This window comes from Phocoena sinus, chromosome 18, assembly GCF_008692025.1.
Source record: "Phocoena sinus isolate mPhoSin1 chromosome 18, mPhoSin1.pri, whole genome shotgun sequence".
NCBI lineage: Eukaryota > Metazoa > Chordata > Mammalia > Artiodactyla > Phocoenidae > Phocoena > Phocoena sinus.
Genome location: NC_045780.1, coordinates 23895065 through 23920613, shown reverse-complemented (window position 1 = coordinate 23920613; position 25549 = coordinate 23895065). Strand labels below are relative to the sequence as shown.

Here is a 25549-nt window from a genome sequence, read left to right as displayed (position 1 = left end):
GTGTCTCCGTGATGCCATATTCAAAACAGACTAGAGGGGACTTCCCTGGCGGTCCAGTGGTTAAGACTTCGCCTTCCAGTGCAGGGGTTGCAGGTTCGATCCCTGGTCGGGGAGCTAAGATCCCACATGCCTCGCAGCCAAAAAACCAAAACATAAAACAGAAGCAGTATTGTAACAAATTCAATGAAGACTTTAAAGATGGTCCACATAAAAAAAAAAAAAACTTAAAAAAAGACTATAAATATTGTATTTAAATAATTCACAATGTGCAATTTCAGATATATCTCTCTCATCTGTTTCTGCTGTCTCATTACTAAAGCACACTTTCTGCTCCATTTTGGCACAATTCTGGTTTCTAAAATATAAAAATTAAAATTTCTAACCAGTTCATAGTCCAGGGTTGATCACTCACGTAACATTTTGTGGAGAATGAGATGTCTATCCTCTGATGACTGAGTGAACAATTCCTCCAGCTCAGCTGTAGCAGTGCTCTTCGGGGAAGTAAGGGAGGCTGGAGCATGGGTGTGAAGCTCTGAGTGGTAGGGCAAAGGGATTATAATAATCAGCTTACTAGGGGAAGTGAGTGTTACAGCGCAGGTCTCCCTGTATCCTCTGCCCCAGCAGATGGCACAATAACATGTAATAAAATTTTTCTGCCATTTGCCTTTATATGCCTTAAAAACCCTCCGTTTTGAGCATATGATTCTGTGAGGAAAAAAAAAATCCTCTGTCTATGATCCTTTTTAAATGCCACTGTTAAACAATGGACTATTCAAAAAGAAAAGGGGTGCAACACAGAGCCTCTACCTGAAATTCCTAACGTGTACTAATTCTCTCTGTAATCCTTACAGTAACTTGAAAGGCATATTTTTTCTTCCTCATGTAAGTATATTATTCATCACTCCAATCTTATTTCATGGACATTGGCCCAGAGCTACCTACTAGGTACATTGGTTCATAGAATTAAAAACAAAAAGCCCACAGCCTTCTTACTATTTTCTTCTACCTATTAATAGTTCAAACACAATGTCTGTTTCCTCCTCTGGCAGCCACAGCTCCCAACATGCCCTTTCACAGGAGAAGGTCCAGCTAATCGCAGCCCATCTGTTTCATATTCTGGAAGTTAAAATTCAGCCTGCAGGCACTGTCTCTATGATTTATGTTTCCTAAAATCAATTAAAAATTTTTAGCTAGGGTTATCAAAACTTTGAATTTTAACTTGAAGTTTTCATTTTTATAAATGCCAAGTGCTTTATTTTGGAAGGAAATATTTCTATGTTTACTATAACTATAATGTAATTTCATAAAGATACTTTCTAAAAGACAAACAAATCTTCAAGTTAAAAATCAGCTTAGAGAATTTTTTAAATGTTTAACAAAATCAATCTATGGAAGGAATCTAATTTTTTTCAACCTAAACAAAGTGTTTAGGGACCACAGGAAATATTTCTTCAGTGTAAAAATACATAAAACAAACCTGTGAGCTCAGGTCTATGCTATGAACGGTGTAAGATCTTCTGCCCCATATCACCCATAACTACACCTAGGAGAAGGCCTTAATTTTCTCATTGGGTGGGTTGCTGCCTTGCTGCACATTTTAAAATCTATCAACATAACACCAAGAAGAAACCACAAAGGAAAAAGAATGATACATCCCCATACACAAATATTTAAAACCCAATACTAAATTAAATACTAAATTAAAAGATTTATAAAAATTAAAATGTTTACAACGTAATATCTCAACAGAGAAATCTTTTACAAATCAACTATACACACACACACACACACACACACACGCACACATGCACGCACACAAAAGAAGATAAAAAATGACGAGTAGACCTAAGGAAAAAGAAAAGAGGGATTAAGCTCTCCAAATGACATTTTTCACTCAACATGTAAGGGAAGTTTTTTTTTTTTACATCTTTGTTGGAGTATAATTGCTTTACAATGGTGTGTTAGTTTCTGCTTTATAACAAAGTGAATCAGCTATACATATACATATGTATATGTATCTCCTCCCTCTTGCGTCTCCCTCCCACCCTCCCTATCCCACCCCTCTAGGTGGTCACAAAGCACTTAGCTGATCTCCCTGTGCTATGCGGCTGCTTCCCACTAGCTATCTATTTTACATTTGGTAGTATATATAAGTCCATGCCACTCTCTCACTTCATCCCAGCTTAACCTTCCCCCTCCCCGTGTCCTCAAGTCCATTCTCTATGTCTATAAGCGAAGATTTTTAAAAAATAGTAACAGGATGAGGGAGGGTATAGAGCATACTTCTGGTGGCAGTAAATACTGATGTCAACTTTGGGGAAAGTAATTTAACTACATATATTAAAACCCCTATAAATGTGGATTTCCTTAAAACCACCAGTTCTGGGCTTCCCTGGTGGCACAGTGGTTGAGAGTCTGCCTGCCGATGCAGGGGACACGGGTTCGTGCCCCAGTCCGGGAGGATCCCACATGCCGCAGAGTGGCTGGGCCCATGAGCCATGGCCACTGAGCCTGCGCGTCCGGAGCCTGTGCTCTGCAATGGGAGAGGCCACAACAGTGAGAGGCCCGCATACCGAAAAAAAAAAAAAAAAAAGTTCTAATTCAAGGTATTTGTCCTCATCCAATCATTAGACAAGTATCTGTAAGGACTTTATTGCAGGGATTTTGATATACATACAGATAAAAATATCTGGAAGGACGCATACCAAAATACTAAGGTGTGAAGATCAACAAATAAAACCTGAAAAAAAAAATCACCAATTTTTTTCCTTTTTATTACTCATCTGTATGTCTCAAGTGTCTGTAACAAAAACTTACTTTTGTAACAGTTTGTCTCATTTTTATTCTCTTTTTCAGAAAATGTACTTTAAAAGCATAGAAAAGGTGATTGGAACTTTGGGATTCCTATCCAGGGTTACCCAAAAGTCAAACTGTATTCCAATCAAGAGCAGATTAAATATGAAAAGCAAAATGGTAGGCTCCCTTACACAGCAACTCTTGCTTCATTTCTGGTTACTTCTACCTACACAGAGAATTGTTCAAGGAAGATGTTTACCATCCCATATGTAGTTGAGATAATTTGGGCCATAAAGTCACAATTTTCCATACCTGCACAATGATTTTTTTTTATGAGACCAGACACCTGAACAAAATCTTTGGGAATGCAGGATATGGCAGGCAGTAGAAAGGAAATTGACACCAACTTTCCTAAGATTCCCCAAAGTAAGAAAGCATCTCTTTCCCCTACATTGACTCCAGGTTACACACTGGAAAATAGCGGCAAGTGAGGAATGCCAAGCGTAGACACAAAAACCAGAACATGACCATGGACTGTGAGGTAGCCAGGCTGGCAGGTGTAGGACTGAAATGGCTGCATGCCACAGCAGTAAAATGCCTGTGACATCCACACACCTACAATCAGTTTGGCGGTGTTTCCAACCCAGGCTGAGGGATTTCATTTTCCCCATATTAGGCAGTGACAAAGATTTAGATGGACCAAACATTTTATATTACTGTCAACGGCACTAACGTAGGTTCAGCTGGCAGAAGAGAGGGAAACCAAGAGTGTCTGTATTATTTACTCCAAAGAAACGAGCTGAGCACCATATGCTGTCAGCCACCACCACCATCACCACCACCCAGTGCAGCTCTTTCTGTACCACACCCTCACCCCACTTCTGTGAGCTCCCTCAATCTCGGCCCAAGGACCTGAAATCCCAGTCTTGCCCTAAATATACGTTTAGAAAGTTACTTACGACAGAGCAGTTGGTAACACAGAAGATCTCTTAAATGCTGCAAAGTGTTGTCTACTCGTGTCCAGCTGCAAAACTTATCTACTCTTCCAACCTTCCTTCTAAGATTAAATGCAATGCTAGCGCTTCGCCTACATAACGTGGGGGGATGGGGGTGGCCAGACCATACAGTGTGGAAAACCAATATTCTCACACTAGTGTCTATAAACTGGTTCAAGTTCATAAAAGTAGAACAGGAAAGCCTACTGAATTAGTAATAGGAAATAGGTTGCATGAGCAAAGACAAGTTTCCAAAATACCTACAAACCACACGTGGTATCTGTGTCTAGCCAATTTTTTTCATGGCCTTTCAGGAAATGAACTATCCCACTCTGAAAAACCAGAAGAACAGTATTAGTAAGTCAGTCAAGACCAAAGCCAACTCCAATAGTGATTATAGTACTACATTTGATCTCTATGGACTGTAGAGGAGAATATAAGAATGAGACCCCTCAAGAGCTTTTCATTAAAAACCAAAAGCCATTTATACAGAAGCAGTTCAAATTTTATTTATAAATTTGTTTACAAGCATATAAAAGATTTATTTTTTTCTTTTGCTCACATTTGTGCCCTGAATTAAGAAAGTAGGGATTCAAATCTAAAGGTGCCAAAGGGCTTCCCTGGTGGCGCAGTGGTCGGGAGTCCGCCTGCCGATGCAGGGGACGCGGGTTCGTGCCGCGGAGCGGCTGGGCCCGTGAGCCATGGCCGCTGGGCCTGCGCGTCCGGAGCCTGTGCTCTGCAACGGGAGAGGCCACAGCAGTGAGAGGCCCGCGTACCACAAAAAATTAAAAAAAAAAAAAAAAAAAAAAAAATTTAAAGGTGCCAAAGCTTCCCCAAACCTGATCTGAGAATTAGATAAGAATTAGCTGTTTAGAGAGACAGGCATGCAGCACCCACAGCTCTCACTAACCTGAAAGCATCAAATGATTCCCTCCTTTTCTATCTTACTAACACGTCTATAATTATACTTCCAATACGAGGTGAAACCAATTAGAAAAATAATGCAGCATTTCACTGGCAGTAGAGATTAAATTTGAGTTCAGTAATCAGCTCCTACAAACATGCATAAATAACGACAGGGAGAAACCAGTCATCCCCAGCTGCTCAGCTGAGTGGGTGGGCAGTTGAAGTCAAGGTAAAAACAGTGAGGCTGAACAAAACTGCAAGAAGGAAAAGCATCTCGTGTGGTTTTTCAAGGTCAGTTGACAAAGGCCAGTTGTAAGCAAATATTTCTCATATATCCTGGAAGAAAAAGAAAACAAAAATTAGTACAGCAACAAAATTCAAAGCCTTTGTAAATCCAAAATGAAGTTCCTCCAAAAAACACTCTACCTGACTATTTTTTTAATGATTTCAAGTCCCAGTGAAATGATTTAATTTTCAAGTTCCATTTTGAGTCACAAAATGGTCTCTGTCAACAATGTAATGGCTTATTGAATGACAGCTCATCAGCTGTGTTCTGAGAGATAGGCTAACACGGGTCACAACTAATAGTGTTCACAAATATTGTCACCCACCTCCATAGTTACAGCAAGGACAGGGCAAATGTAGTACGGAGCAGAGCAATTTAAATGGAACTGTGTGGAGTAGAGGCACACTGTATCATACAGCAGGAAGGTGACTTCTAAGGGGACGTGGAGGAAAGGAGACAGACTTAAATGAGTCCCCTCCCCCCACTATGTGCAAACAGTCATGACATCTCCATCAGGCCTCCCAGACTGCTGGGCCAAGGTACACCTGGGAGTCAGACTATTGGTGCTCTAACATTCTGGGAAACTAAAATTTCAGGTTGCCTCGTGGGTCATGGCAAATGCTTAACCGCCTTTGAAGACACTGGAGTCAGCGTTGCCACAGCATCTCGAAGGGTCTCGCCTACTGGTATCAGAGGAGGGATCATTTGAAGTGATTCTTTAAACATCCTACCCTAGATGCATCATGAAAAGTAATAAAGGACTCTAGAAGACCAGAAACAATTTTTTAATATAAAAGCAATTTTTAAATTATCAAAGAATATGGTACTATGGAGAACAGTCTAGAGAATCCTTAAAAAACTAAAAAATAGAATTACATATGATCCAGGAATCCCACTCCTGGGCATATATCGGAGAAAACTATAATTTGAAAAGATACATGCACCCCAGTGTTCACTGTAGCACTATTACAATAGCCAAGACACGGAAGCAACCTAAATGCCCATCGACAGAGAAATGGATAAAGAAGATGTGGTACGTATATACAATGGAATATTACTCAGCCATAAAAAAGAATGAAATAATGCCATTTGCAGCAACATGGATGGACCTAGAGATTATCATGCTAAGTGAAATAAGTCAGACAAAGACAAATATCATATGATATCACTCATATATGGAATCTAATTTTTAAAAAATAATACAAATGAACTTACTTACAAGGACAGAAGCCAACTTATAGATATCTAAAACAAATTTATGGTTACCAGAGGGAGGGGAAGGGATAAATCAGGAGCATGGGATTAACACACACTACTATATATAAGATAGATAACCAACAAGGACCTACTGTATAACACAGGGAACTCTACTCAATATTCTGTGATAATCTATATGAGAAAAGAATCTGAATAAGAATGAATACATGTATAGGTATAACAATCATTTTGCTGTACACCTGAAACTAACACAACATTGTAAATCAACTATACTCCAATAAAATTTTTAAAAAATAAAAATTATAAATAAATAATCAAATAACAAATATGTATTAAGTAACCTGAAAAGAATGTGATTTAAATTAGAAAAAGCTTTAAAAATAAGGATCGGTCTAATTTTTCTACCCAAAATATGCTGATCAAAGGCCTACTACTTAAGTGTCCATATGATGTTTCAAGAAACAAGTCTTTCTTCCTTTGGCTTTCATCAGTTTTATCATATTTTCTGCCTTCCTCCTTTCTTTCTCTGTCTTTGGCTTTTTACTGATTCCAGCATATCCTCCAAGCCCCATCTGTGAGCCCTCCCTCTCTCATTCCTTGTAGGAGCTTAATTGTCATCTACCAACTTCTAAACAAATGCCACATTCTAAATATATTCTGTATACTAACCTCTTGTCCACTTGTTATTTATAAAGCATATCCACACTAAAAGTTTAGTTTATAACTTTTCTTATTTTTGTATCGTGTCCTTTGATGAACAGATGTTTTATTTTAATGTATATTTATCATTTCTTTTTAGTTTATACCTTGGGTCTTATGAAATCCTCCCTAGCTCAATTTTATAAATACTCTATTTTCTTCTAGAATTTAAAAAGTCTTCCTTTCTATTTATAAGCTTTACCCTACCTGGAATTGATTTTTTTAATGATTTCATGTGGGTACTCAATTGTCCCAACAGCATTTGTTGAAGAGTCCATTTTCCCCTTATGATGGGCTCTACCTTTTGTCATACAACAAAATTCTAGAAATAGTTGGGTCCGCCTGTGCCAATTCTATACCATATTAAATATTTTATTAAGTCCCATATGTACTTCTATATTTTTAGGAGTGAATTGGCTATTCTTGGTTCTTTGCTCTGATTAGAATTTAACTAAATCAATGGATTATTTGAGACCTCATTCGTATCCATTAACAAGGTAAAACACCATTTATTTATTCCTTAATGTCTTTCTATAAAATTGTATATGTATTTTTAAAGGGTAATATACATCTTTGGTTTTACCTTTTTATTAGGTTTTTTTGTTGATTCTCTACGCGTAGAGACAAACTTAGTTCTTATATATTGATCCTCTATCTACCAACATGGCTAGGCCCTTGTTTATTCTAATAATTTTAATATAAATTCATTTGGATTTTCTCAGTAGATAATTGTATCATCTGTGATTTATAAATATTTTCCTTTTCAATGATTATATCTGATTCAAAAGAAAAGCTTTTGATGTGTTTTTATTATAGAACTTCGATCCCTGTATTAGCTAAAGAAATTTCTTTTCTATTCCTAGTTTGCTAGAAGTTTTTACTGCAAATGAGTATTGAAACTTATCAAGTGCTTTCTCTGTATCTATTGAGATGATCATATGGTGTTTCTCCTATAATTTATGAGGTAAATTATCTCGGAGATTTTTTGGGGTTTTTTTTGTTTATTTGTGATAAGCCAAGCTTGTATTTCTGGGATGAATATAATTTGATAAGGATATACTATGCTTTTTTAAAGAAATTCATAATTGAATCTGTCAAAATTTTGTTGTGATTTTTTTAATCTATGTTTATGAGTGAGACTGGCCTATAATTTATTTTCTATATAGTCTTTGACTTTGATTCATAGTTACATTCACCTGCTTAATCCTTTGGAAGAATACTCCCTCCTTTTTCATTTATCTGGGAAAACATTCTAGACATTTGGAATAATCTGTTTCTTGAACATTTAGTAAAACTTTTCTGTAATATGTGTAGGCCTGGTTTTTATTTTATGGAAGACAGTAAACTAATCTAGATATGGTTTAAGTCATTTTGAATTCCCACCGACAAAGGTGTGAAAGAAACTGTTTCCCCCATCTTGCCAACAGAGTATGTTGTCAGTCTCTTGTGCTTTGCCAAATAATAGATGAAAATGATATTTGGTTTAATTCTTAATTTGTATTCTTTTTGTTATAAATTCATTGGGTGCTTTAATTTCAAAGATTGTATTTTTTTTATTCCTAGAAGTTCTGTTTTGCTCTCTTTGAAAATCTTCCTGGTTGTCTGTATCTCTTGTTTTTGCTCATCGTTTCAAATCCAATATCTATTCCATCAAATGTTTTATACATAGTTATTTTAAATTCAGTATCTAATCATTTTATTATAACAAATCATTTGGTTCTAAATCTCTGTCATTTTGGTGACCTCAGCCACAACCACATGTTTCCCTGTGCTTGTGGTAAGTTCCAGTCACTGTGTTATGCTTGGGCTATATCAGTGAACAGAACAGTCAAAGGGCCCTGCTCTGATGGAAGATGGAACATAAATTACCACAGGGAGAGAATAAGAGTAATTAGTCAACAAAACATCTAAGAAAATGATGTTAGAAAATTAGGCTAGAAGTTGCAGAGTGCTACTGGATAAAGAAATGGAGACTGCAAAGAGAATGACAAGAGCCTGGGGTAAGGGCACAGGTGGCAGCATTAAATGAATGGCCAAGGAATTCTTGGAACCCAAGAAAATACTTGAAAAGAGAACAAATCATTTGGACACTTTGGAGAAGAGTACAGAGGGAGCAGCCAGTTCTTAAGTTTTCAAAGAACAGCCAGAAAGCTGGCATGGCTGGGAGGAATGAGGAAGAAGGGCAGTAGGAGGAGAGTGCCAGAGGAGTAGAGTGGGGTCTAGATCATGGAGCCCCTGTAAGGGTTAGTAAATAGAAATCCTCTGGCTTTTACTCTAAGGACTTTGGCTTTTACTCCAAACATTTGGAGAGTTATCAGAGCCATTGGAGGGCTTTGAGCAGAGGAGTGACAGGGTCTGACTTATTTTTCAGTCTCATATTGAGAAAAGACTCTAGGTGGGTAAGTGTGGAAGCAAGGAAGCATCGAGGAGACTATTTCAAGAATTGAGATGAGCAGTGATAGAGGTTGGGATCTATTTTGAAGGAAGAGTCAAGAAGATTTGATGATGGGTCAGCTGTGAGGATGTGAGAGATGGGTTGTACTGTTATGCAAACAGGAAAAAGTGCAGATAGAGCATTGGGGTAAAGAGGATCAAAGGTGAAGTTTTAGACATATTAAGGTTGAAATGTCTATTAGACATGCAAGTAGGGATGTTAGGTAGACAAATGGATCTGCAAGTCTAGAGGAAGAGGTCTAGGCTGGAAATTGAAATTTGGGAGTACAGAGCATACTGGTATTTAATTTCATGAGAATGAATGAGGCCATGAAGGTATTAAATGAATGTAAAGAAGATGGTCCAAGGTGGATCCCTGAGGCACTCCACTGTTAAGAGGACAGAAAGATACAGGGGATTCAGCAAAGGAGAACAGAAAGGAGTGGCCACTGAAATAGGTGGAAACCCAGGAGAGTACAGTGTCCCAGAAGCCAAGTAAAAAAGAGGTTCAAAGAGGAGGCAGTGATTCACCATGACAAATGATGCTGATCGGTCAAAAGATGAAAATTGAGAAATAACCATTTGATTTTGTAATGTAGACGATGTCAGTAACCATGAGAAGAACACTGTGGTTAGACAGATATGGTCTAAATTCCGATTAGACTGGGTTTAAGAGAAAAGGGAGGAAAGAAATTGGAGACAGGATAGATACCTCAAAGTTCTTCTCTAAAGGGGAACAAAGAAACAGGACAGTAGCAAAAGGGAAAGGGGCTTCAATATATAATGTATATTTATTTAAGTTTTCTGCTGGTGAGAATTTTCTAGTCAAGATGACAGCTGACAGTTCAGGAGAGAGAGAAGAACATTGTTAGAACAAAGTCCCCCAGTAGGTGGAGGAGATAGAATCTGGTCCATAAGGAAAAGCAGACATAGAGGAAGAGATGTGTGTAGGTAAGTGAGGTGGAGATGGGAGACTGAGCAAGTTCTTACCTTTGTGTCACTGCTTCTTTCACGCAAGGGAGAAGCCAATATACACTTTGGACTTGGATATGCCTATCTTACTAAGGAATCTTCAATCATCCTCACTCACATCACATCGCGAGAAAGCAATGTTCCTCTCTTTTTATCTGTGAGGAACCTAAGTGGAGATTCACAGCTCACTTACCTAAGACCTACCAATAGTCAGTGGTGAGCCAGACTCCCATATCCTCATTCTCCTAACAGCAGCCCATGCAGTCTTCATTTACTCTCTCCCATCATCTTCCCTTCAATCCCAGGTATTTTTCTGTGTATATGTACCTTCTAAATTGGTGGTGGTGGTGGTGGAGGAATTATTAAGTAGAGAAGAAAATGTACAGCAAGTTTCCAAGTCCTGTCCAAAAGCTGAGTTTCAATCACATTTCACAACTTATAAATTCTATAAACTTGGATAGTCTTAAATTCACAATGCCCTATTTTCCACATGACTCTTACTCGTGTATTCTTATAAGTCAGTAATATGTCAATTTCACACAAGATGCAAAGATACTGTGTTTTGATTCTTTTTTCTCTCTTGTACATTGTCCCTATTCTGAATGCCATAGTGATACACATGAGCATACCTTATAAACAGACACATCCACCGTGCATTCTCTACAAATCTGTCTACACTTAATTATCTTCAATATATATATACATTTTTGAAATCTATCCATAAATTTTAACCACTAGATGCATTCCAAGGAAACATGCATATAAGATTTCTAACAGATTGTCTTCTCAAAAATGATCTTTTGTCCATCAAGTATTTGTTAAGGGGTGATCTCCTCTAGAGTTTCCAGGTCAGCAAGCATTTGATTACTTTGTTGTATTTTACCAGTTTAAAGGTTTCTATCCATTCTGGTTTTTTTTGAGTAGGCACATATACACTTGGGCTTCAATTAAATTGTAAAACCCACTGTAGTTAGTTTTGATTCTGTACACATTGCAAACCCCACAATCCCATACATTCCAAAGCTTTGGCGCTGTTTCAATAATATATTGTGCACACATTACACACATATTACAACACAGTTGCAAGGTTTTCTTCACGGAAATCTGTAAGAACATTTCATTTTCAAAAAGTGCATTTTGCTGTAGGGGTTTTTAAAAATCATTTTGTAGTGAAAAATTAAACGCTGGTTTCTTTGACGTGCTAGTTTCAGTGAAAGAATATATTACAAGAGAATGCTTACTATTTTTATAACCATATGTCACTGAAAATCTTCCTGAAAAAAAATGTTCATTTGTTTTTGTTTTAGGTCTGGGCAAAGGGTGATTTTTTAAAAAGTCTTGCAGTCCAGGCAATCACACAGCAAACAAAGGGCAGGTGTCATTTTTTTATTGTGATTGGCATTGACTGGAGCTGAAATCAGGACCTTCTCCATCTCTCAGAAGCTATTGTGGAATTTACAGTAATCACCCTGGCTGACTGCCCATCACACAGCTGAATAGCACGCCAAAAAAAAATAGTATCTGGGGAGAAGGCCACAACATATTTTTAAAACTCTCATTGTTTTTATTCTTCAACTTTGAAAGATTTTTTTTAGAAAAAATAAAAATAAAACTCACCCAGCTGTTACCACTATTCATATTCCAATAGCCTCCAAAGTGCTGGAGGCCACCTGGTTGACTTTCACCTTGGAGTCGGTCCAGAAAAGCATTATTTACCCTTTAAAACAATGAAAAATGTGTGTAAGTGGAAAGGTTGCTGCAGGGCTGAGAGATTTCTGAGAACCTAATGTGCTGTCTGAACTGACTGTGGGGACTGCTGCCCCCATTCAGCTCAGAAGAAATCTACAGACACTTCGTTTCACATTAACCATATGACATGCTGTGAACGGTCCTTTGGTGGAGCCGGTGCCAGTCTTGGCTCAGACCAAAAGGGGCATAAATTCTTAACTTCAGAGTTTCACTTACCCACCTCTACCAGTTCCACAAGAGCCTTGGTCACCCAAGCAACCACACCCCTCAGGGCCATGCCAGGAGTGAACCCCAGAAGCTGAGGAAAGATGGGAGCTTCAGCAAGAACTAAAACATAAAGAGAAACCAAACATAGCTCTGTGGTGTTGTTTTTACAAGACAGATGTCCCTCCCATATATCCTGTACCCCATTGCCAGTCTTGCTAAGGTAAATCCCATTAGTGAAAAGTAGAAGGAAAATAGGAAGAGAGTGTGGGAAAAGGGAAATATCAGAAGAAGGAAGCCCAAACTTTCAAAAGAAGGGAGGGGTACATTTTTCCCTGATGTTCGGACATACTTGCAGCAACCAATTTCAGAAATTAAGTTTAACATATAGGAGGTAAAACGATAAAGGCAAGAAGTGATCATATAAGGGTCAGGATAAGGTTACCTATAGGATGATGGTTATATTCTATTCCTGGAGCTGGTTACCTGGATGTCCATTTTATAATTAATCATCCTAAATATTCATTTCATGGACTTTCTGTGTGTTATATCTTACACTTTTTGAAGTTAAAAAAGAAAAAGGCCACACCATGCTCTGAGTTGCCCATGTATGGCTGAGTAGAGTCAGGGACGTGGTGGCTGGAGAAATAGCATTGTAACAGGTACCCTATGATGTGAACGGGTTATTGAGGAACAGTGTCATGAAGACCATAAGCTTCTCAGCAGAAACAGAGTGCCTGGAGCACAGCAACCACTCAATCCATGCTTGTGGCAGGGAGGCTAGGCAGGACCCAGTCAAGTTAGCCTCCTTTTTAGTCATGAAGTTTAGCGAATGTGGTCATGGTGGGTGGCTGTAAGTCAGCGACTGTGGGAGATTTGGGAACTTTGAGGGTAATGACTGCTGAGTGGCAAAGTCAGAGGCTGGGGGTTTGCCTAGCGGTCTTGCTCAGTGTGCCAGCTAAAATGCCAACTGCATGTTGACCCACTTTAGTCTCTGGCTTATGGGGTTGCTGTTTTCTCCTCAACTCCAAGCCGCGTCTGGCAGTGGTCACATCTTAGTTATCAGAAGACTTTTTTTAATCTCTCACCATAAAATCTACCCAGGTGCCATATTCTGGTCAGCCTGGTTCACTGCAGAACTGAATGTTTAAGTCACCTTTTCTAGACCTCTCAGCATGCAGGTCTAAGTAAGATACTTGAGCTGGAGACTTGAATATTAAGGAAGACAGAACTGACCTTGATCCCCCTAAAACTACACAACCAATGGTATGCTGGATGGTCCATACGCCTGGGGCTGTTTTTATCCAGTCTTTTTGTCAGTAGCAAAGATGGGCTTTCCCTCAATATCCCCCATCCCACCCCACATCCAATCCACTAGAATTCTTGTTGGCTCCACCCACTAGACACATCCTAAATCACCCATTTCTTTTGATGACCACCATTCTAGTACAAATCCCTGTCGTCTCTCATCTTGCTTCTGCCTCCACTCCTGCCCTCTGCAATCTGTTCTCCATACAACCACCTTACTAAATTATAAAAGGGATCGTGCCTTCCAGAATTTTGTTTAAAACCCTCCCATGGGCTTCCCTGGTGGCGCTGTGGTTGAGAGTCCGCCTGCCGATGCAGGGGACACAGGTTCATGCCCCGGTCTGGGAAGATCCCACATGCCGTGGAGCGGCTGGGCCCGTGAGCCATGGCCGCTGAGCCTGCGTGTCCGGAGCCGGTGCTCCGCAACGGGAGAGGCCACAACTGTGAGAGGCCCGCATACCGCAAAAAAAAAAAAAAACCCTCCCATGACTCCTATTAGTCTTAGAATAAAATCATTGGCTTACAGAATCTTCTATTTCCTGCGTACCTTTCTTACCTCATGTTGTATTATTCTCTTCCTCACCATCTATAATCAAATCATTTGGGACTCAGAAAGACCAAGCTCATTCCTGACTTGGGGCCTTTGCTTTTGTTCCTGTGCTTCATATGGTGTTAGAAAATACATACATTTCATTGCTGTCAAGCTAGTGCTCTGAATTTTCTTCTAAGGATAAAAACTATTGTTCAAGGATGGTTCAAGTTTCAATAAATCAGTTCAGTTCATTCCAGTTTCCAGCTTGTGGCCCAGATCCTTTCAAGTCCTTGACCACAGTGCTCTGTCTTTTCCCACTGGAGCTTCAACTTTCTTCTCTTACTCAAAAAGTTACACTGGGTCAGGTTCAGGTGCAATCAGGTTCAATCTTATGGGATTCATTGTAAAGCTTATTAGGAATCTACAAGCTTTCTATTATAAAACTCAGGGCTGCACTTTCTGCTATGTGAACTTCCAAACAGTAGGAAACACATTGTCTTTTTGTCTCCAATAAAATTATGTCCCTGGAGAAAACCTAACTTATGTCCCGTATGCTCAAACTACATAGTCTGTATTGTTGCCCTCATCAGGAATGGACACAGCTATTTTATGCATTAAGAGACAACTGAAGGAGTATTTTCATATAACATAGAAAAGCTCACTATAAACTCCAAAGGACAATACAAACATAAGCTTTTATCAAGAGCTGATAGAGAGCATAAAATATGTTTAAAGACTTGATCAGTTGTTTCAGAACTGATTACTGAGTTTATTATCCAGAGAGATTTCCTATTGGATTAAATTTGGATCTATATTTAACTAGAATCAATAGAAAGAATAGGAGATGTAGGAAATAAATAGTGCCACCAATATTTAGGTATTCAGCAATAAGGAAATAAAGAATAAGGGTCAAGGTTCCTGTAACAAAAAAAGTAATCTTTTCCACCTCTAATCAAATACCGCATTTTTATTGGGTGTCCATTGAAGATTAATTTCTTAGCAATGGGACCTATTAATGTGACATACCACTATCTTTAAAATGCTTAAAGCTTTATAATCCAATTCTCAGAAATTCAGAGAAATAACTGGCTACTACTAACCAGTGTTATAGAAATACAATATCAGGTTTTTTAATAGGAAGACTTTTAAAGAGAAAAAAAGTAAAAGACTAAACTAATTCATGACCTACTTTATTATAAAATAGGTAGCAGTAACGTTTCCCCTTTACCCAACAAAATAGTCTAACCAGTGTATCAGTTTTTATGTTTCCTTATAACTAGAGAAGAACACATAAATTCACATTTGATATTTTAAAACTGTTCTGACTGGGCTATAGAAGCAGAAAAATCCAGTCAAAATAATATGAGTACACATCCACAGCTCCTTTAAATCATAAAAGCCTTTACATTAAATTCTTCTCCTGAGACAATCACACTGCAGTAAACTCAAATAACCCAGCTGCTCCCTAGGAAAATCTAGAATAATGATATCTATGGTAGTTATTAGCACTGGTCCAACATCAACATGATATTCTGGGTACTCTTACTGCCTGACATTAGAAATAAGATAGAGACTATTTCCACTATTAAAAATTACTTACTGGTTCTATTTTAAGATTTTTTCCCTAATATATTAGTCAACATAAAACAATTTTAATGGTAGTTCTTGTCTGAGCTTTTATATTCAAGTATAAGTATCTTGCCATCTGTACTAGTTCAATCATTCTAAAGTAGTCTACAAATGGTAAAGCATCATATCAAAGGATTAATATGCTTTGTTCCATGGAGGGAAAATTAAGTATGACCTAAATAAACATATAGCTTGAGAGCCGATTTCACTTTCTAGTGTCAATTTATGCCACCAGTTCAGAAGAATTGGATATTGTACGTGTATGTGTGTGTGCACGCATAGCAGCTGGCATCCTCACACATACCACACCCCAATAATATAAAGATTAAAAGGTAATATACATTCCAAAACTGTATTCAATATTACTTTAGTGTTTCCCCAAAACATTGAAAAAACTTTATAGGTAGTGTCTTAACCAAGGATGCTCATTTTTTTGCCATTAATACCTCCTGTGTTCAGCCTGGTGGATTTTGGCTCTTTCTTCCTCCTCTTGCTCTCGTTTAAATTCCGGTAATTCACTCTAGGAACAATGAAATTTTAAAATGTGGTTTTCAATTAACATGGTTGTACAGAAGACACCCAAATCAATTAAGTATTTGACCTTAGCTGATACAATATTTCATTTTTGAAACTTTTACTTGAGTACCATTTCCATGTGAAATTATTTTCTTACATAACCAGGTAGCAAAAATAATTGTGCCTTAGTCAAATAACAACTCTGTGAGTGTAAAATTGTGAGATTAAAAAGCCAATGTGCATGTTCAAGATATTAGACCATTCAGTACAACGTAACACAGAGGAAAACACAATGTGAGCCAAACTCACCTGTGTCTTACAAAGAAAAACAAAACAAATCAGTTCCTTAACGAATGTTACACAATACTATTTCTTGGTAATTTCTCTAAAAAAAGCTTCTTTTTCCCAACAAATTCATGGCTACTTACAAATATATATTGGACTTGATTCTGTAGAGCAATTCCAAAAACACTTTCCATTCTGCAGAATAATACTCACCTATCATTGACTGGTTACTTCATATACTAGCAGAACTTTGGACTCCCTGAAGAGGATACTTTGCTTCAAATAGGAGATCATGTTACTAAAACTAAATCTCTAGTTTCTGACATTCTGATTATATTCTTGGAAGAGGCAACAACTTCCACACTCAGTTACTGTGTTTACAGTATTAAACCAAAGAACTAGGTGCCAGAGAATCTCAATACTCAACTGCGTACCTCTTGAGGCAGACCAAGTTATAACCTCATGTCAAAGACAGAAAAAAGCAGAGGGAAGTTATCAGGCCCATGTCATAAGTTAGTGCCTAAGTCAAAGAGGTTTTCTGAGAGACAAAATATTGTCACCTCTTGATAAACACATACGAACACATGTACTTTTTAACCCCCAAACTTCCATGATGAAAAGTATAAAATAAATTCAAAGTTCAGATTGACATTTTATTCTTTTAACTATATTCAAAGGCCTTCCAATATTCTATAGTCTCCAGAATAAAAAGACTGGTTTCTTATACTATGATAATCCAAATATGCTACTCATTAATCCCTAAAGCACATTATTTAATTCTAATTTCTACCAAGCACCAATGACAAGGGTAAAATTGGAGACTTTCCTAAATAACTGAATAATATTCATTTAGCCACTTCACAAGTACTTATTAAATACCTAGATGCCAAGCCTTGTGCTAGAGACTCATTCTCTACAATGGCATAAAGTCTTTCATTTTAATTTTTGTCGCCATATGAACATAGTTTAAAAGTCTACCAAGCAACAGTACTACTTATACTAGGCTTATATTAAAATAAAAGAAGCTCCAGTCCTCTCCCTCACCCACACAATCATGTTCAATTTTTGTGTGTGGTTTCATCCGTCATTTATCTCCTTCAAAGCATGAATATTCTATTTCTTAATTTAAAAAAAATAGTATTCTTTTTTGGCTTCCTACCATGGAGAAGATTTATATCTCTATTACTACATCCATCCCAATTCCAACTTCCCTTCCTGGTACACAACCATCCTCATCCCTCATCCTTACAACTTTTTTTTTTTAAACTTTCAGTGAGGTGGGGGAAGGGTCCTAGGGATCTTACCATTCCTGAGTTAGATTTCCAAGTCATCCTTCTTTCAACCCTAGCCCTCAGTGATACCAGCTGCCTCCAATTCCACACTTGTATCGGGACTGCTTCAACTTCAGTGTTACCACTTCTTGAAAATGAGTTCTGCCTTTTCCTGCTCTACTTTCCAGCTTGAAACTGTGCTGATATCCTGGTTTGTTTGTTTTTTTTTTTGCTCCAGCCTCCTGGCCTGTTCTTTTGTTCTACATACTGGCTTATTGTGCCTTTTTAAAAAACATTTCGTGGGCTTCCCTGGTGGCGCAGTGGTTGAGAGTCCGCCTGCCGATGCAGGGGACACGGGTTCATGCCCGGGTCCGGGAAGATCCCACATGCCGTGGAGCGGCTGGGCCCGGGAGCCATGGCCGCTGAGCCTGTGCGTCCGGAGCCTGTGCTCCGCAACGGGAGAGGCCACAACAGTGAGAGGCCCGCGTACCGAAAAAAAATAAAAAAGAAATGAGGGAAAACCAGCTTCCCCAAATATTAAAACATATCATGAAACTACAGTAATTAAAACAATCTGATTGAGTCCAAGTAAAGACTTACTACATGGAAACACAGTTTACCATAAGTTGTTGTGCTAAACCCTTGCAGGAGAGATAGTTCAATGAATGATGATGGACTAGCCAACTACTGTGAGAAAATTAGGACAAGATCCTTTATTTTTATATCAAAATAAATTTTATAGAGCCCTAGGATTTGAATCTAAAAGATGGAACCACAGAAGTTTCCAAAGTAGGCATGGGTAAGTTTATTTATAAACTTGGAATGAGGAAGGTCCAGAAATCATAAAGGAAAAGGATTAATAAATTTGGCTGTATGAAAATTCAAAGCTTCAATTGGGGAAAAAAAAAACTTAAAAAAATGTTTATGACATACATAGGCTAATTCAATTATTCTTTTATTCAGTCATTCAACAATATCTGAGTGCTTATTACGAGGCAGGCTTGGATCTACATGACGGAGAAATGATAATGAACAAGACAGATGAGATCCTTGCTCCTTAAGAGTTTATATTCTGGAAAAAAGGAAGCCCAAGAATAAGTGAGAAAAATACCCGCCCGTAATCCTATGCAGAGGATTAAACACACTGTCGTGAGGCTCAGTGGCTCAGTTCCTATTTTAGATGGAGTCTCAGTGAAGGCCTGAGGAGGTAGCTAAAGACCTTATATAAACCAACAAGGAAAACACAACCACCAAACAGAAAAAGACCAAGGATAGGAGGAGGAAGTTGGCAGGTAAACTACAGACTGCCTGTAAATTAAAAATAGTCATCATCTTCACACAAAGTCAAAGAAATATAAATCAAAACAATGAGATAAAATTTTTCTTCTATCACAGTGAGAGAAACTAGAAAAGTTTGATGGAGAATCAGGTACATCCCAGCACTCTGGTGGAGTGTCGAAGTTAATAAAAACTAGTTTTTGGAGAGCAATAAACATTGATATGTAAAATGTACATATCCTTTCCAGAAGTGTTCAAAGATATGTATAAAAGGAGAGGCAAAAAAAAAAAAAAAAAAGGAGAGGCATACTTGTATTATTGAAACAGTAAAAGTTCAGGAGAAAGTCTTAATGCACATTAACAAGGACCTGGCCCAGGAAGGCAGACCGTCCACACAACAGAGTACTATGCAGCAGTTACAGAGAATTAGATAGACTGAGGGGGGTGCCTATGGCAAGATCTCTAAGACACATTAAATAATAAAAGTCAATTTAGAGCAGTTTTGTGGGGGACTCTTCCATGTAAACAGAAAAGATACACATACATCCATTTTAACTCATATGCTGGTGTACATCATATTTTAGACATTTTTATGGTAAACCACATACTAAGATGCTAACTATAACTATCACTGGAGATAAAAGCATAGCGAGTAGATAGGCAGAGAAAGGAAACTTTAATATCATAAGTAGTGGTTTTTTTAAAAAATTTTTGAACCATGCGAATATATTACGTCCTCAAACCATCAAGAAGGTTTATCTGTGTGGGAGACCATTTCTGTTTCTTTATGCTTTCCTTTATTTAAAAATCCCAGCGGATATACAGTTTTTAATATGTAAAAATGTAAAAGAGCAAAATACTACATCATGAAGCCAAGGACTGTCAGGGAAGAAGTAAAGAGGACTGGAAGAGAAGGCAAGGACAGGGGAGAGGAGAAAACAGAGCAGGAGGGAAGGGTAAGGGAACCAATGAGCCATCATCATGCAAGACCCCTGCTCCAGGTGGCAGAAGGGGGGGGCTCTAGCTCCACTGCACTCAGGATGATTATTCTATAAGCAGCAAACCATATTTACTAGGGAGAGGCTGGTTTTCCTTTGGTGCCGCAAAGGATTATTTCAACTAATTAATTTGTTCTGCTGAACTGACAGCCACTGCAGCTGCATCTGCATGCTTTATAAGCGTATTCCTGGTTCATTGATGCAGCTCTCACACATAAGTGCAATACCCCGTTAGATAGATACAAAATAAGTCATTCCTGTTCCAAGGACTGAGCTTTGGACATTAAGAAAATCAAAACACTCTAAGCCAGAGGGACATGACGCACAGCATCTGAGACACTGTCAAATCTTATCTCACTCAACACAAATTTGTGAAGCACCAACCGTTTTCCAGACACCTGGATTCAGGCTGAAGGTACAGAAGCAAGGAAGACCCAGCTCCAACCTGAAGGAAATCACAGTATAATGAGAGAGACAGACCCAGAAACAACTGTGATACAAAACAAAAAGATGCATTACTGAATACAAGTTCAAGCAACATGACACAGGAATACGAAGGAAGGGATGCAAATGAGAGACAAGGAATAAATGTTCCTGAATGTTCGACGTTTTAAGTGCATCCATGAAGGCTCCCAGGGGAAAGAGTGTGTGTCTTCTCACTGCTCTGCTCATCTCCCTGCATTCAGACAGAGCTCCATACAGAGAAGGTACTTAAGTACTAGGAAAAACAAAATATCATCTTGGAGATGCCAAGAGCAGAACCTCCTGCAAACACTGGTCAATGAGGACAACACTGCAAACGGTGCCAATTTCTGTGCCCACCCTGCCAGGATTGCTCTCACTGGAGGAAGGGCTGCCAGGGATCAGTGCTGGGGGCCCAAGCTAACAGCAAGAAGGAAAAGGGTCACCATCTCCTGCTAGAGGTTATAGAAATCACTTCTCTGTGTTGCAGTTTACCAAAGGCTCAACTATACAACGAACAAGTGTGTTCAAGGCTGGATGCTTGAGAAAGCTGATGAGTTTAAAGGCGTGTTCCAAAGCAAGGCTGTAGTAACTGGAGACTAGGATAGGGTCATTTTAAAATCATGTTTGAATTCCGGTGGGACGTGTTCTGACATGGTTCAGCTTGACTGCTTTATGTAAACATGAAAGTGCCATCACACGGACAGGACATACTTCTCCCAGGAGAGAGTGTTCTCTCAACTCAACAAGAGGAAAAGCATAGTAGAAGCAGGAGAGTTAATGCCATGAAGTTCAAGAACCCCTACTTTGAATGATTTTTAAAACAGGAGAAGAGTTTGGGGCCGGGGACAGCTTAGAGGAGTCTTGGTTCTGTGGTTCCCCACAGTAGTAACTTTGCCCAGAAGAACAAAGATGTCCTTGGCTATGGGAAAAAGTGGAAATGACCTCAAAATATCAAGAGGAGACCAACCAAATCCAAGGAAGTAAATACTCATGGGTAAAGTAGGAGAGTGAAAAAATACCCTAGAAGGAATCAATAACAGAATAACTGAGGCAGAAGAATGGATAATTGACCTGGAAGATAAAAGGGTGGAAATAAATTCCAGCAGAATTAAAAAAAACAAAAAAGAATGAGAAGAATTGAGGACAGTCTCAGAGACCTCTGGGACAACATTAAACACACCAACATTCAAATTATAGGGGTCCCAGAAGACGAAGACAAAAAGAAAGGGTCTGAGAATATATTTGAAGAGTTATAGTCAAAAACTTCCCCAACGTGGAAAAGTAAATAGTCAATTCCAAGACGCGCAGAGACTTCCATAAGGATAAACCCAAAGAGACACACACTGAGACACATATTAATCAAACTATCAAAAATTAAATACAAAGAAAAAATGTTAAAAGCAGCAAGGGAAAAGCAACAAATAACATACACGGGAATCCCCATAAGGTTAACAGCTGAACTTTCAGCAGAAACTCTGCAAGCCAGAAGGGAGTGGCAGGACATATTTAAAGTGATGAAAGGGAAGAACCAACAACCAAGATTACCTTACACAGAAAGGATCTCATTCAGATTATACAGAGATATTAAAACCTTTACAGACAAGCAAAAGCTAAGAGAATTCAGCACCACCAAACCAGCTTTACAACAAATGCTAAAGGAACTTCTCTACGCAAGAAACATAAGAGAACGAAAAGACCTACAAAAACAAACCCGAAGCAATTAAGAAAATGGTAATAGGAACATACATATGGATAATGACCTTAAATGTAAATGGATTAAAAGCACCAACCAAAAGACATAGACTGGCTGAATGGATACATAAACAAGACCCATACATATGCTGTCTACCCACTTCAGACCTAGGGACACATACAGACTGAAAGTGAGGGGGTGGAAAAAGATATTCCATACAAATGGAAATCAAAAGAAAGCTGGGGGCTTCCCTGGTGGCACAGTGGTTGAGAGTCTGCCTGCCAATGCAGGGGACACGGGTTCATGCCCCGGTCCCGGAAGATCCCACATGCCGCGGAGCGGCTGGTCCCGTGAGCCATGGCTGCTGAGCCTGCACATCTGGAGCCTGTGCTTCACAACGGGAGAGGCCACAACAGTGAGAGGCCCGCGTACCGCAAAAAAAAAAAAAAAAAAAAAAAAGCTTGAGTAGCAATTCTCATATCAGACAAAATAGACTTTAAAATAAAGACTATTACAAGAGACAAACAGGGACATTACATAATGAACAACAGATCAATCCAAGAAGAAGATAGAAAAATTGTAAATATTTATGTACCCAACACGGGACCACCTCAATACATAAGGCAGATGCTAACAGCCATAGAAGGGGAAATCGATAGTAACACAAGCGTAGTAAGGGACTTTAACACCCAACTTTCGCCAATGGACATATCATCCAAAATGAAAAAAACACAGGAAACACAAGCTTCAAATGACACATTAAACAAGATGCATTTAATTGATATTTATAGGACATTCCATCCAAAAACAACAGAATACACTTTCTTCTCAAGTGCTCATGGAACGTTCTCCAGGATAGACCATATCTTGGGTCACAAATCAAGCCTTGTTAAATTTAAGAAAATTGAAATCGTGTCAAGTAACTTTTCTGACCACAACTCTATGAGACTAGATATCAATTACAGGAAAAAAATTGTAAAAAGTACAAACACATGGAGGCCAAGCAATACGCTACTAAATAACCAAGAGATCACTGAAGAAATCAAAGAAGAAATAAAAAATACCTAGAAACAAATGACAATGAAAACACAACGACCCAAACCCTATGGGATGCAGTAAAAGCAGTTCTAAGAGGGAAGCTTATAGCGATGCAATCCTATCTAAAGAAACAAGAAACATCTCAAACAACCTAACCTTACACCGAAAGCAATTAGAGAAAGAACAAAAAAAAAAACCCAAAGTTAGCAGAAGGAAAGAAATCATAAAGATCCGATCAGAAATAAATGAAAATGAAATGAAGGAAATGGTAGCAAAGATCAATAATACTAAAAGCTGGTTCTTTGAGAAGATAAACAAAATTGATAAACCATTAGCCAGACTCATCAAGAAAAAAAGGGAGGGCTTCCCTGGTGGTGCAATGGTTGAGAGTCTGCCTGCCGATGCAAGGGACACAGATTCGTGCCCCGGTCCGGGAGGATCCCACATGCCACAGAGTGGCTGGGCCTGGGAGCCATGGCCGTTGAGCCTGCGCGTCCGGAGCCTGTGCTCCGCAACGGGAGAGGCCACAACAGTGAGAAGCCCGCATACTGCAAAAAAAAAAAAAAAAAAAATCTTCCAACAAACAAAAGCCCAGGACCAGACGGCTTCACAGGTAAATTCTATCAAACATTTAGAGAAGAGCTAACACCTATCCTTCTCAAACTCTTCCAAAATATAGCAGAGGGAGGAACACTCCCAAACTCATTCTACGAGGTCAGCATCACCCTGATACAAAACCAGACAAAGATGTTACAAACAAAGAAAACTACAAGCCAATATCACTGATGAACATAGATGTAACATTCCTCAACAAAATACTAGCAAACAGAATCCAACAGCACATTAAAAGGATCATACACTATGATCAAGTGGGGTTTATCCCAGGAATGCCAGGATTCTTCAATATACGCAAATCAATTGATGTGACACACCATATTAACAAATTGAAGGAGAAAAACCATATGATCATCTCAATAGATGCAGGAAAAGGTTGTGACAAAATTCAACACCCATTTATGATAAAAACCCTCCAGAAAGTAGAAATAGAGGGGACTTACCTCAACATAATTAAAGCCATATATGACAAACCCACAGCCAACATCATTCTCAATGGTGAAAAACTGAAACCATTTCCCCTAAGATGAGGAACAAGACAAGGTTTCCCACTCTCACCACTGTTATTCAACATAGTTTTGGAAGTTTTTGCCACGGCAATCAGAGAAGAGAAGAAATAAAAGGAATCCAGATCAGAAAAGAAGAAGTAAAACTGTCACTATTTGCAGATGACATGATACTTTACATAGAGAATCCTAAAGATGCTACCAGAAAACTACCAGAGCTAATCAATGAATTTGGTAAAGTAGCAGGATACAAAATTAATGCACAGAAATCTCTTGCATTCCTATACACTAATGATGAAAAATCTGAAACAGACATTAAGGAAACACTCCCATTTACCATTACAACAAAAAGAATAAAATACCTAGGAATAAATCTACCTAAGAAGACAAAAGACTTGTATGCAGAAAACTATAAGACACTGATGAAAGAAATTAAAGATGACACAAACAGATGGAGAGATATACTATGTCTTGAACTGGAAGAATCAACATTGTGAAAATGACTATACTACCCAAAACAATCTACAAATTCAAAGCAATCCCTATCAAACGACCAATGGCATTTTTCACAGAATTAGAACAAAAAACTTCAAATTTGCAAGGAAAAACAGAAGACCCCGAATAGCCAAAGCAATCTTGAGAAAGAAAAGTGGAGCTGGAGGAATCAGGCTCCCAGACCTCAGACTATACTACAAAGCTACAGTAATCAAGACAGTATGGTACTAGCACAAAAACAGAAATATAGATCAATGGAACAGGATAGAAAGCCCAGAGATAAACCCACGAACATATGGTCACCTTATATTTGACAAAGGAGGCAAGAGTATACAATAGAAAAAAGACAGCCTCTTCAATAAGTGGCTGGGAAAACTGGACAGCTACATGTAAAAGAATGAAATTAGAACACCACCTAACACCATACACAAAAATAAACTCAAAATGGATTAAAGACCTAAATGTAAGGCCAGGCACTATAAAACTCTTAGAGGAAAACATAGGCAAAACACTCTATGACATAAATCACAGCAAGATCCTTTTTGACCCACCTCCTAGAGAAATAGAAATAAAAACAAAAAAAACAAATGGGACCTAACGAAACTTCAAAGCTTTTGCACAGCAAAGGAAACCATAAAAAAGACAAAAAGACAATCCCCAGA

The 25549-nt window shown here is 38.4% G+C and overlaps 1 protein-coding gene across 2 annotated transcripts in view; it reads right to left on the bottom strand.

Moving 5' to 3' along the window:
- Window positions 1–4278: 4278 nt before the first annotated feature.
- The window catches only part of EPSTI1 (epithelial stromal interaction 1), a 100690-nt gene continuing 79419 nt past the window's right edge, over window positions 4279–25549 (bottom strand). For both annotated transcript variants that reach the window (XM_032611036.1, XM_032611038.1), the window contains exons 8-10: window positions 16174–16247; window positions 11923–12022; window positions 4279–5033 (exon numbers count right to left, since the gene is read on the bottom strand). In XM_032611036.1, the coding sequence (XP_032466927.1) occupies window positions 5025–5033; window positions 11923–12022; window positions 16174–16247 (183 nt within the window). In that variant the 3' untranslated portion in view covers window positions 4279–5024. The remainder of the gene's footprint in view (window positions 5034–11922; window positions 12023–16173; window positions 16248–25549) is intronic.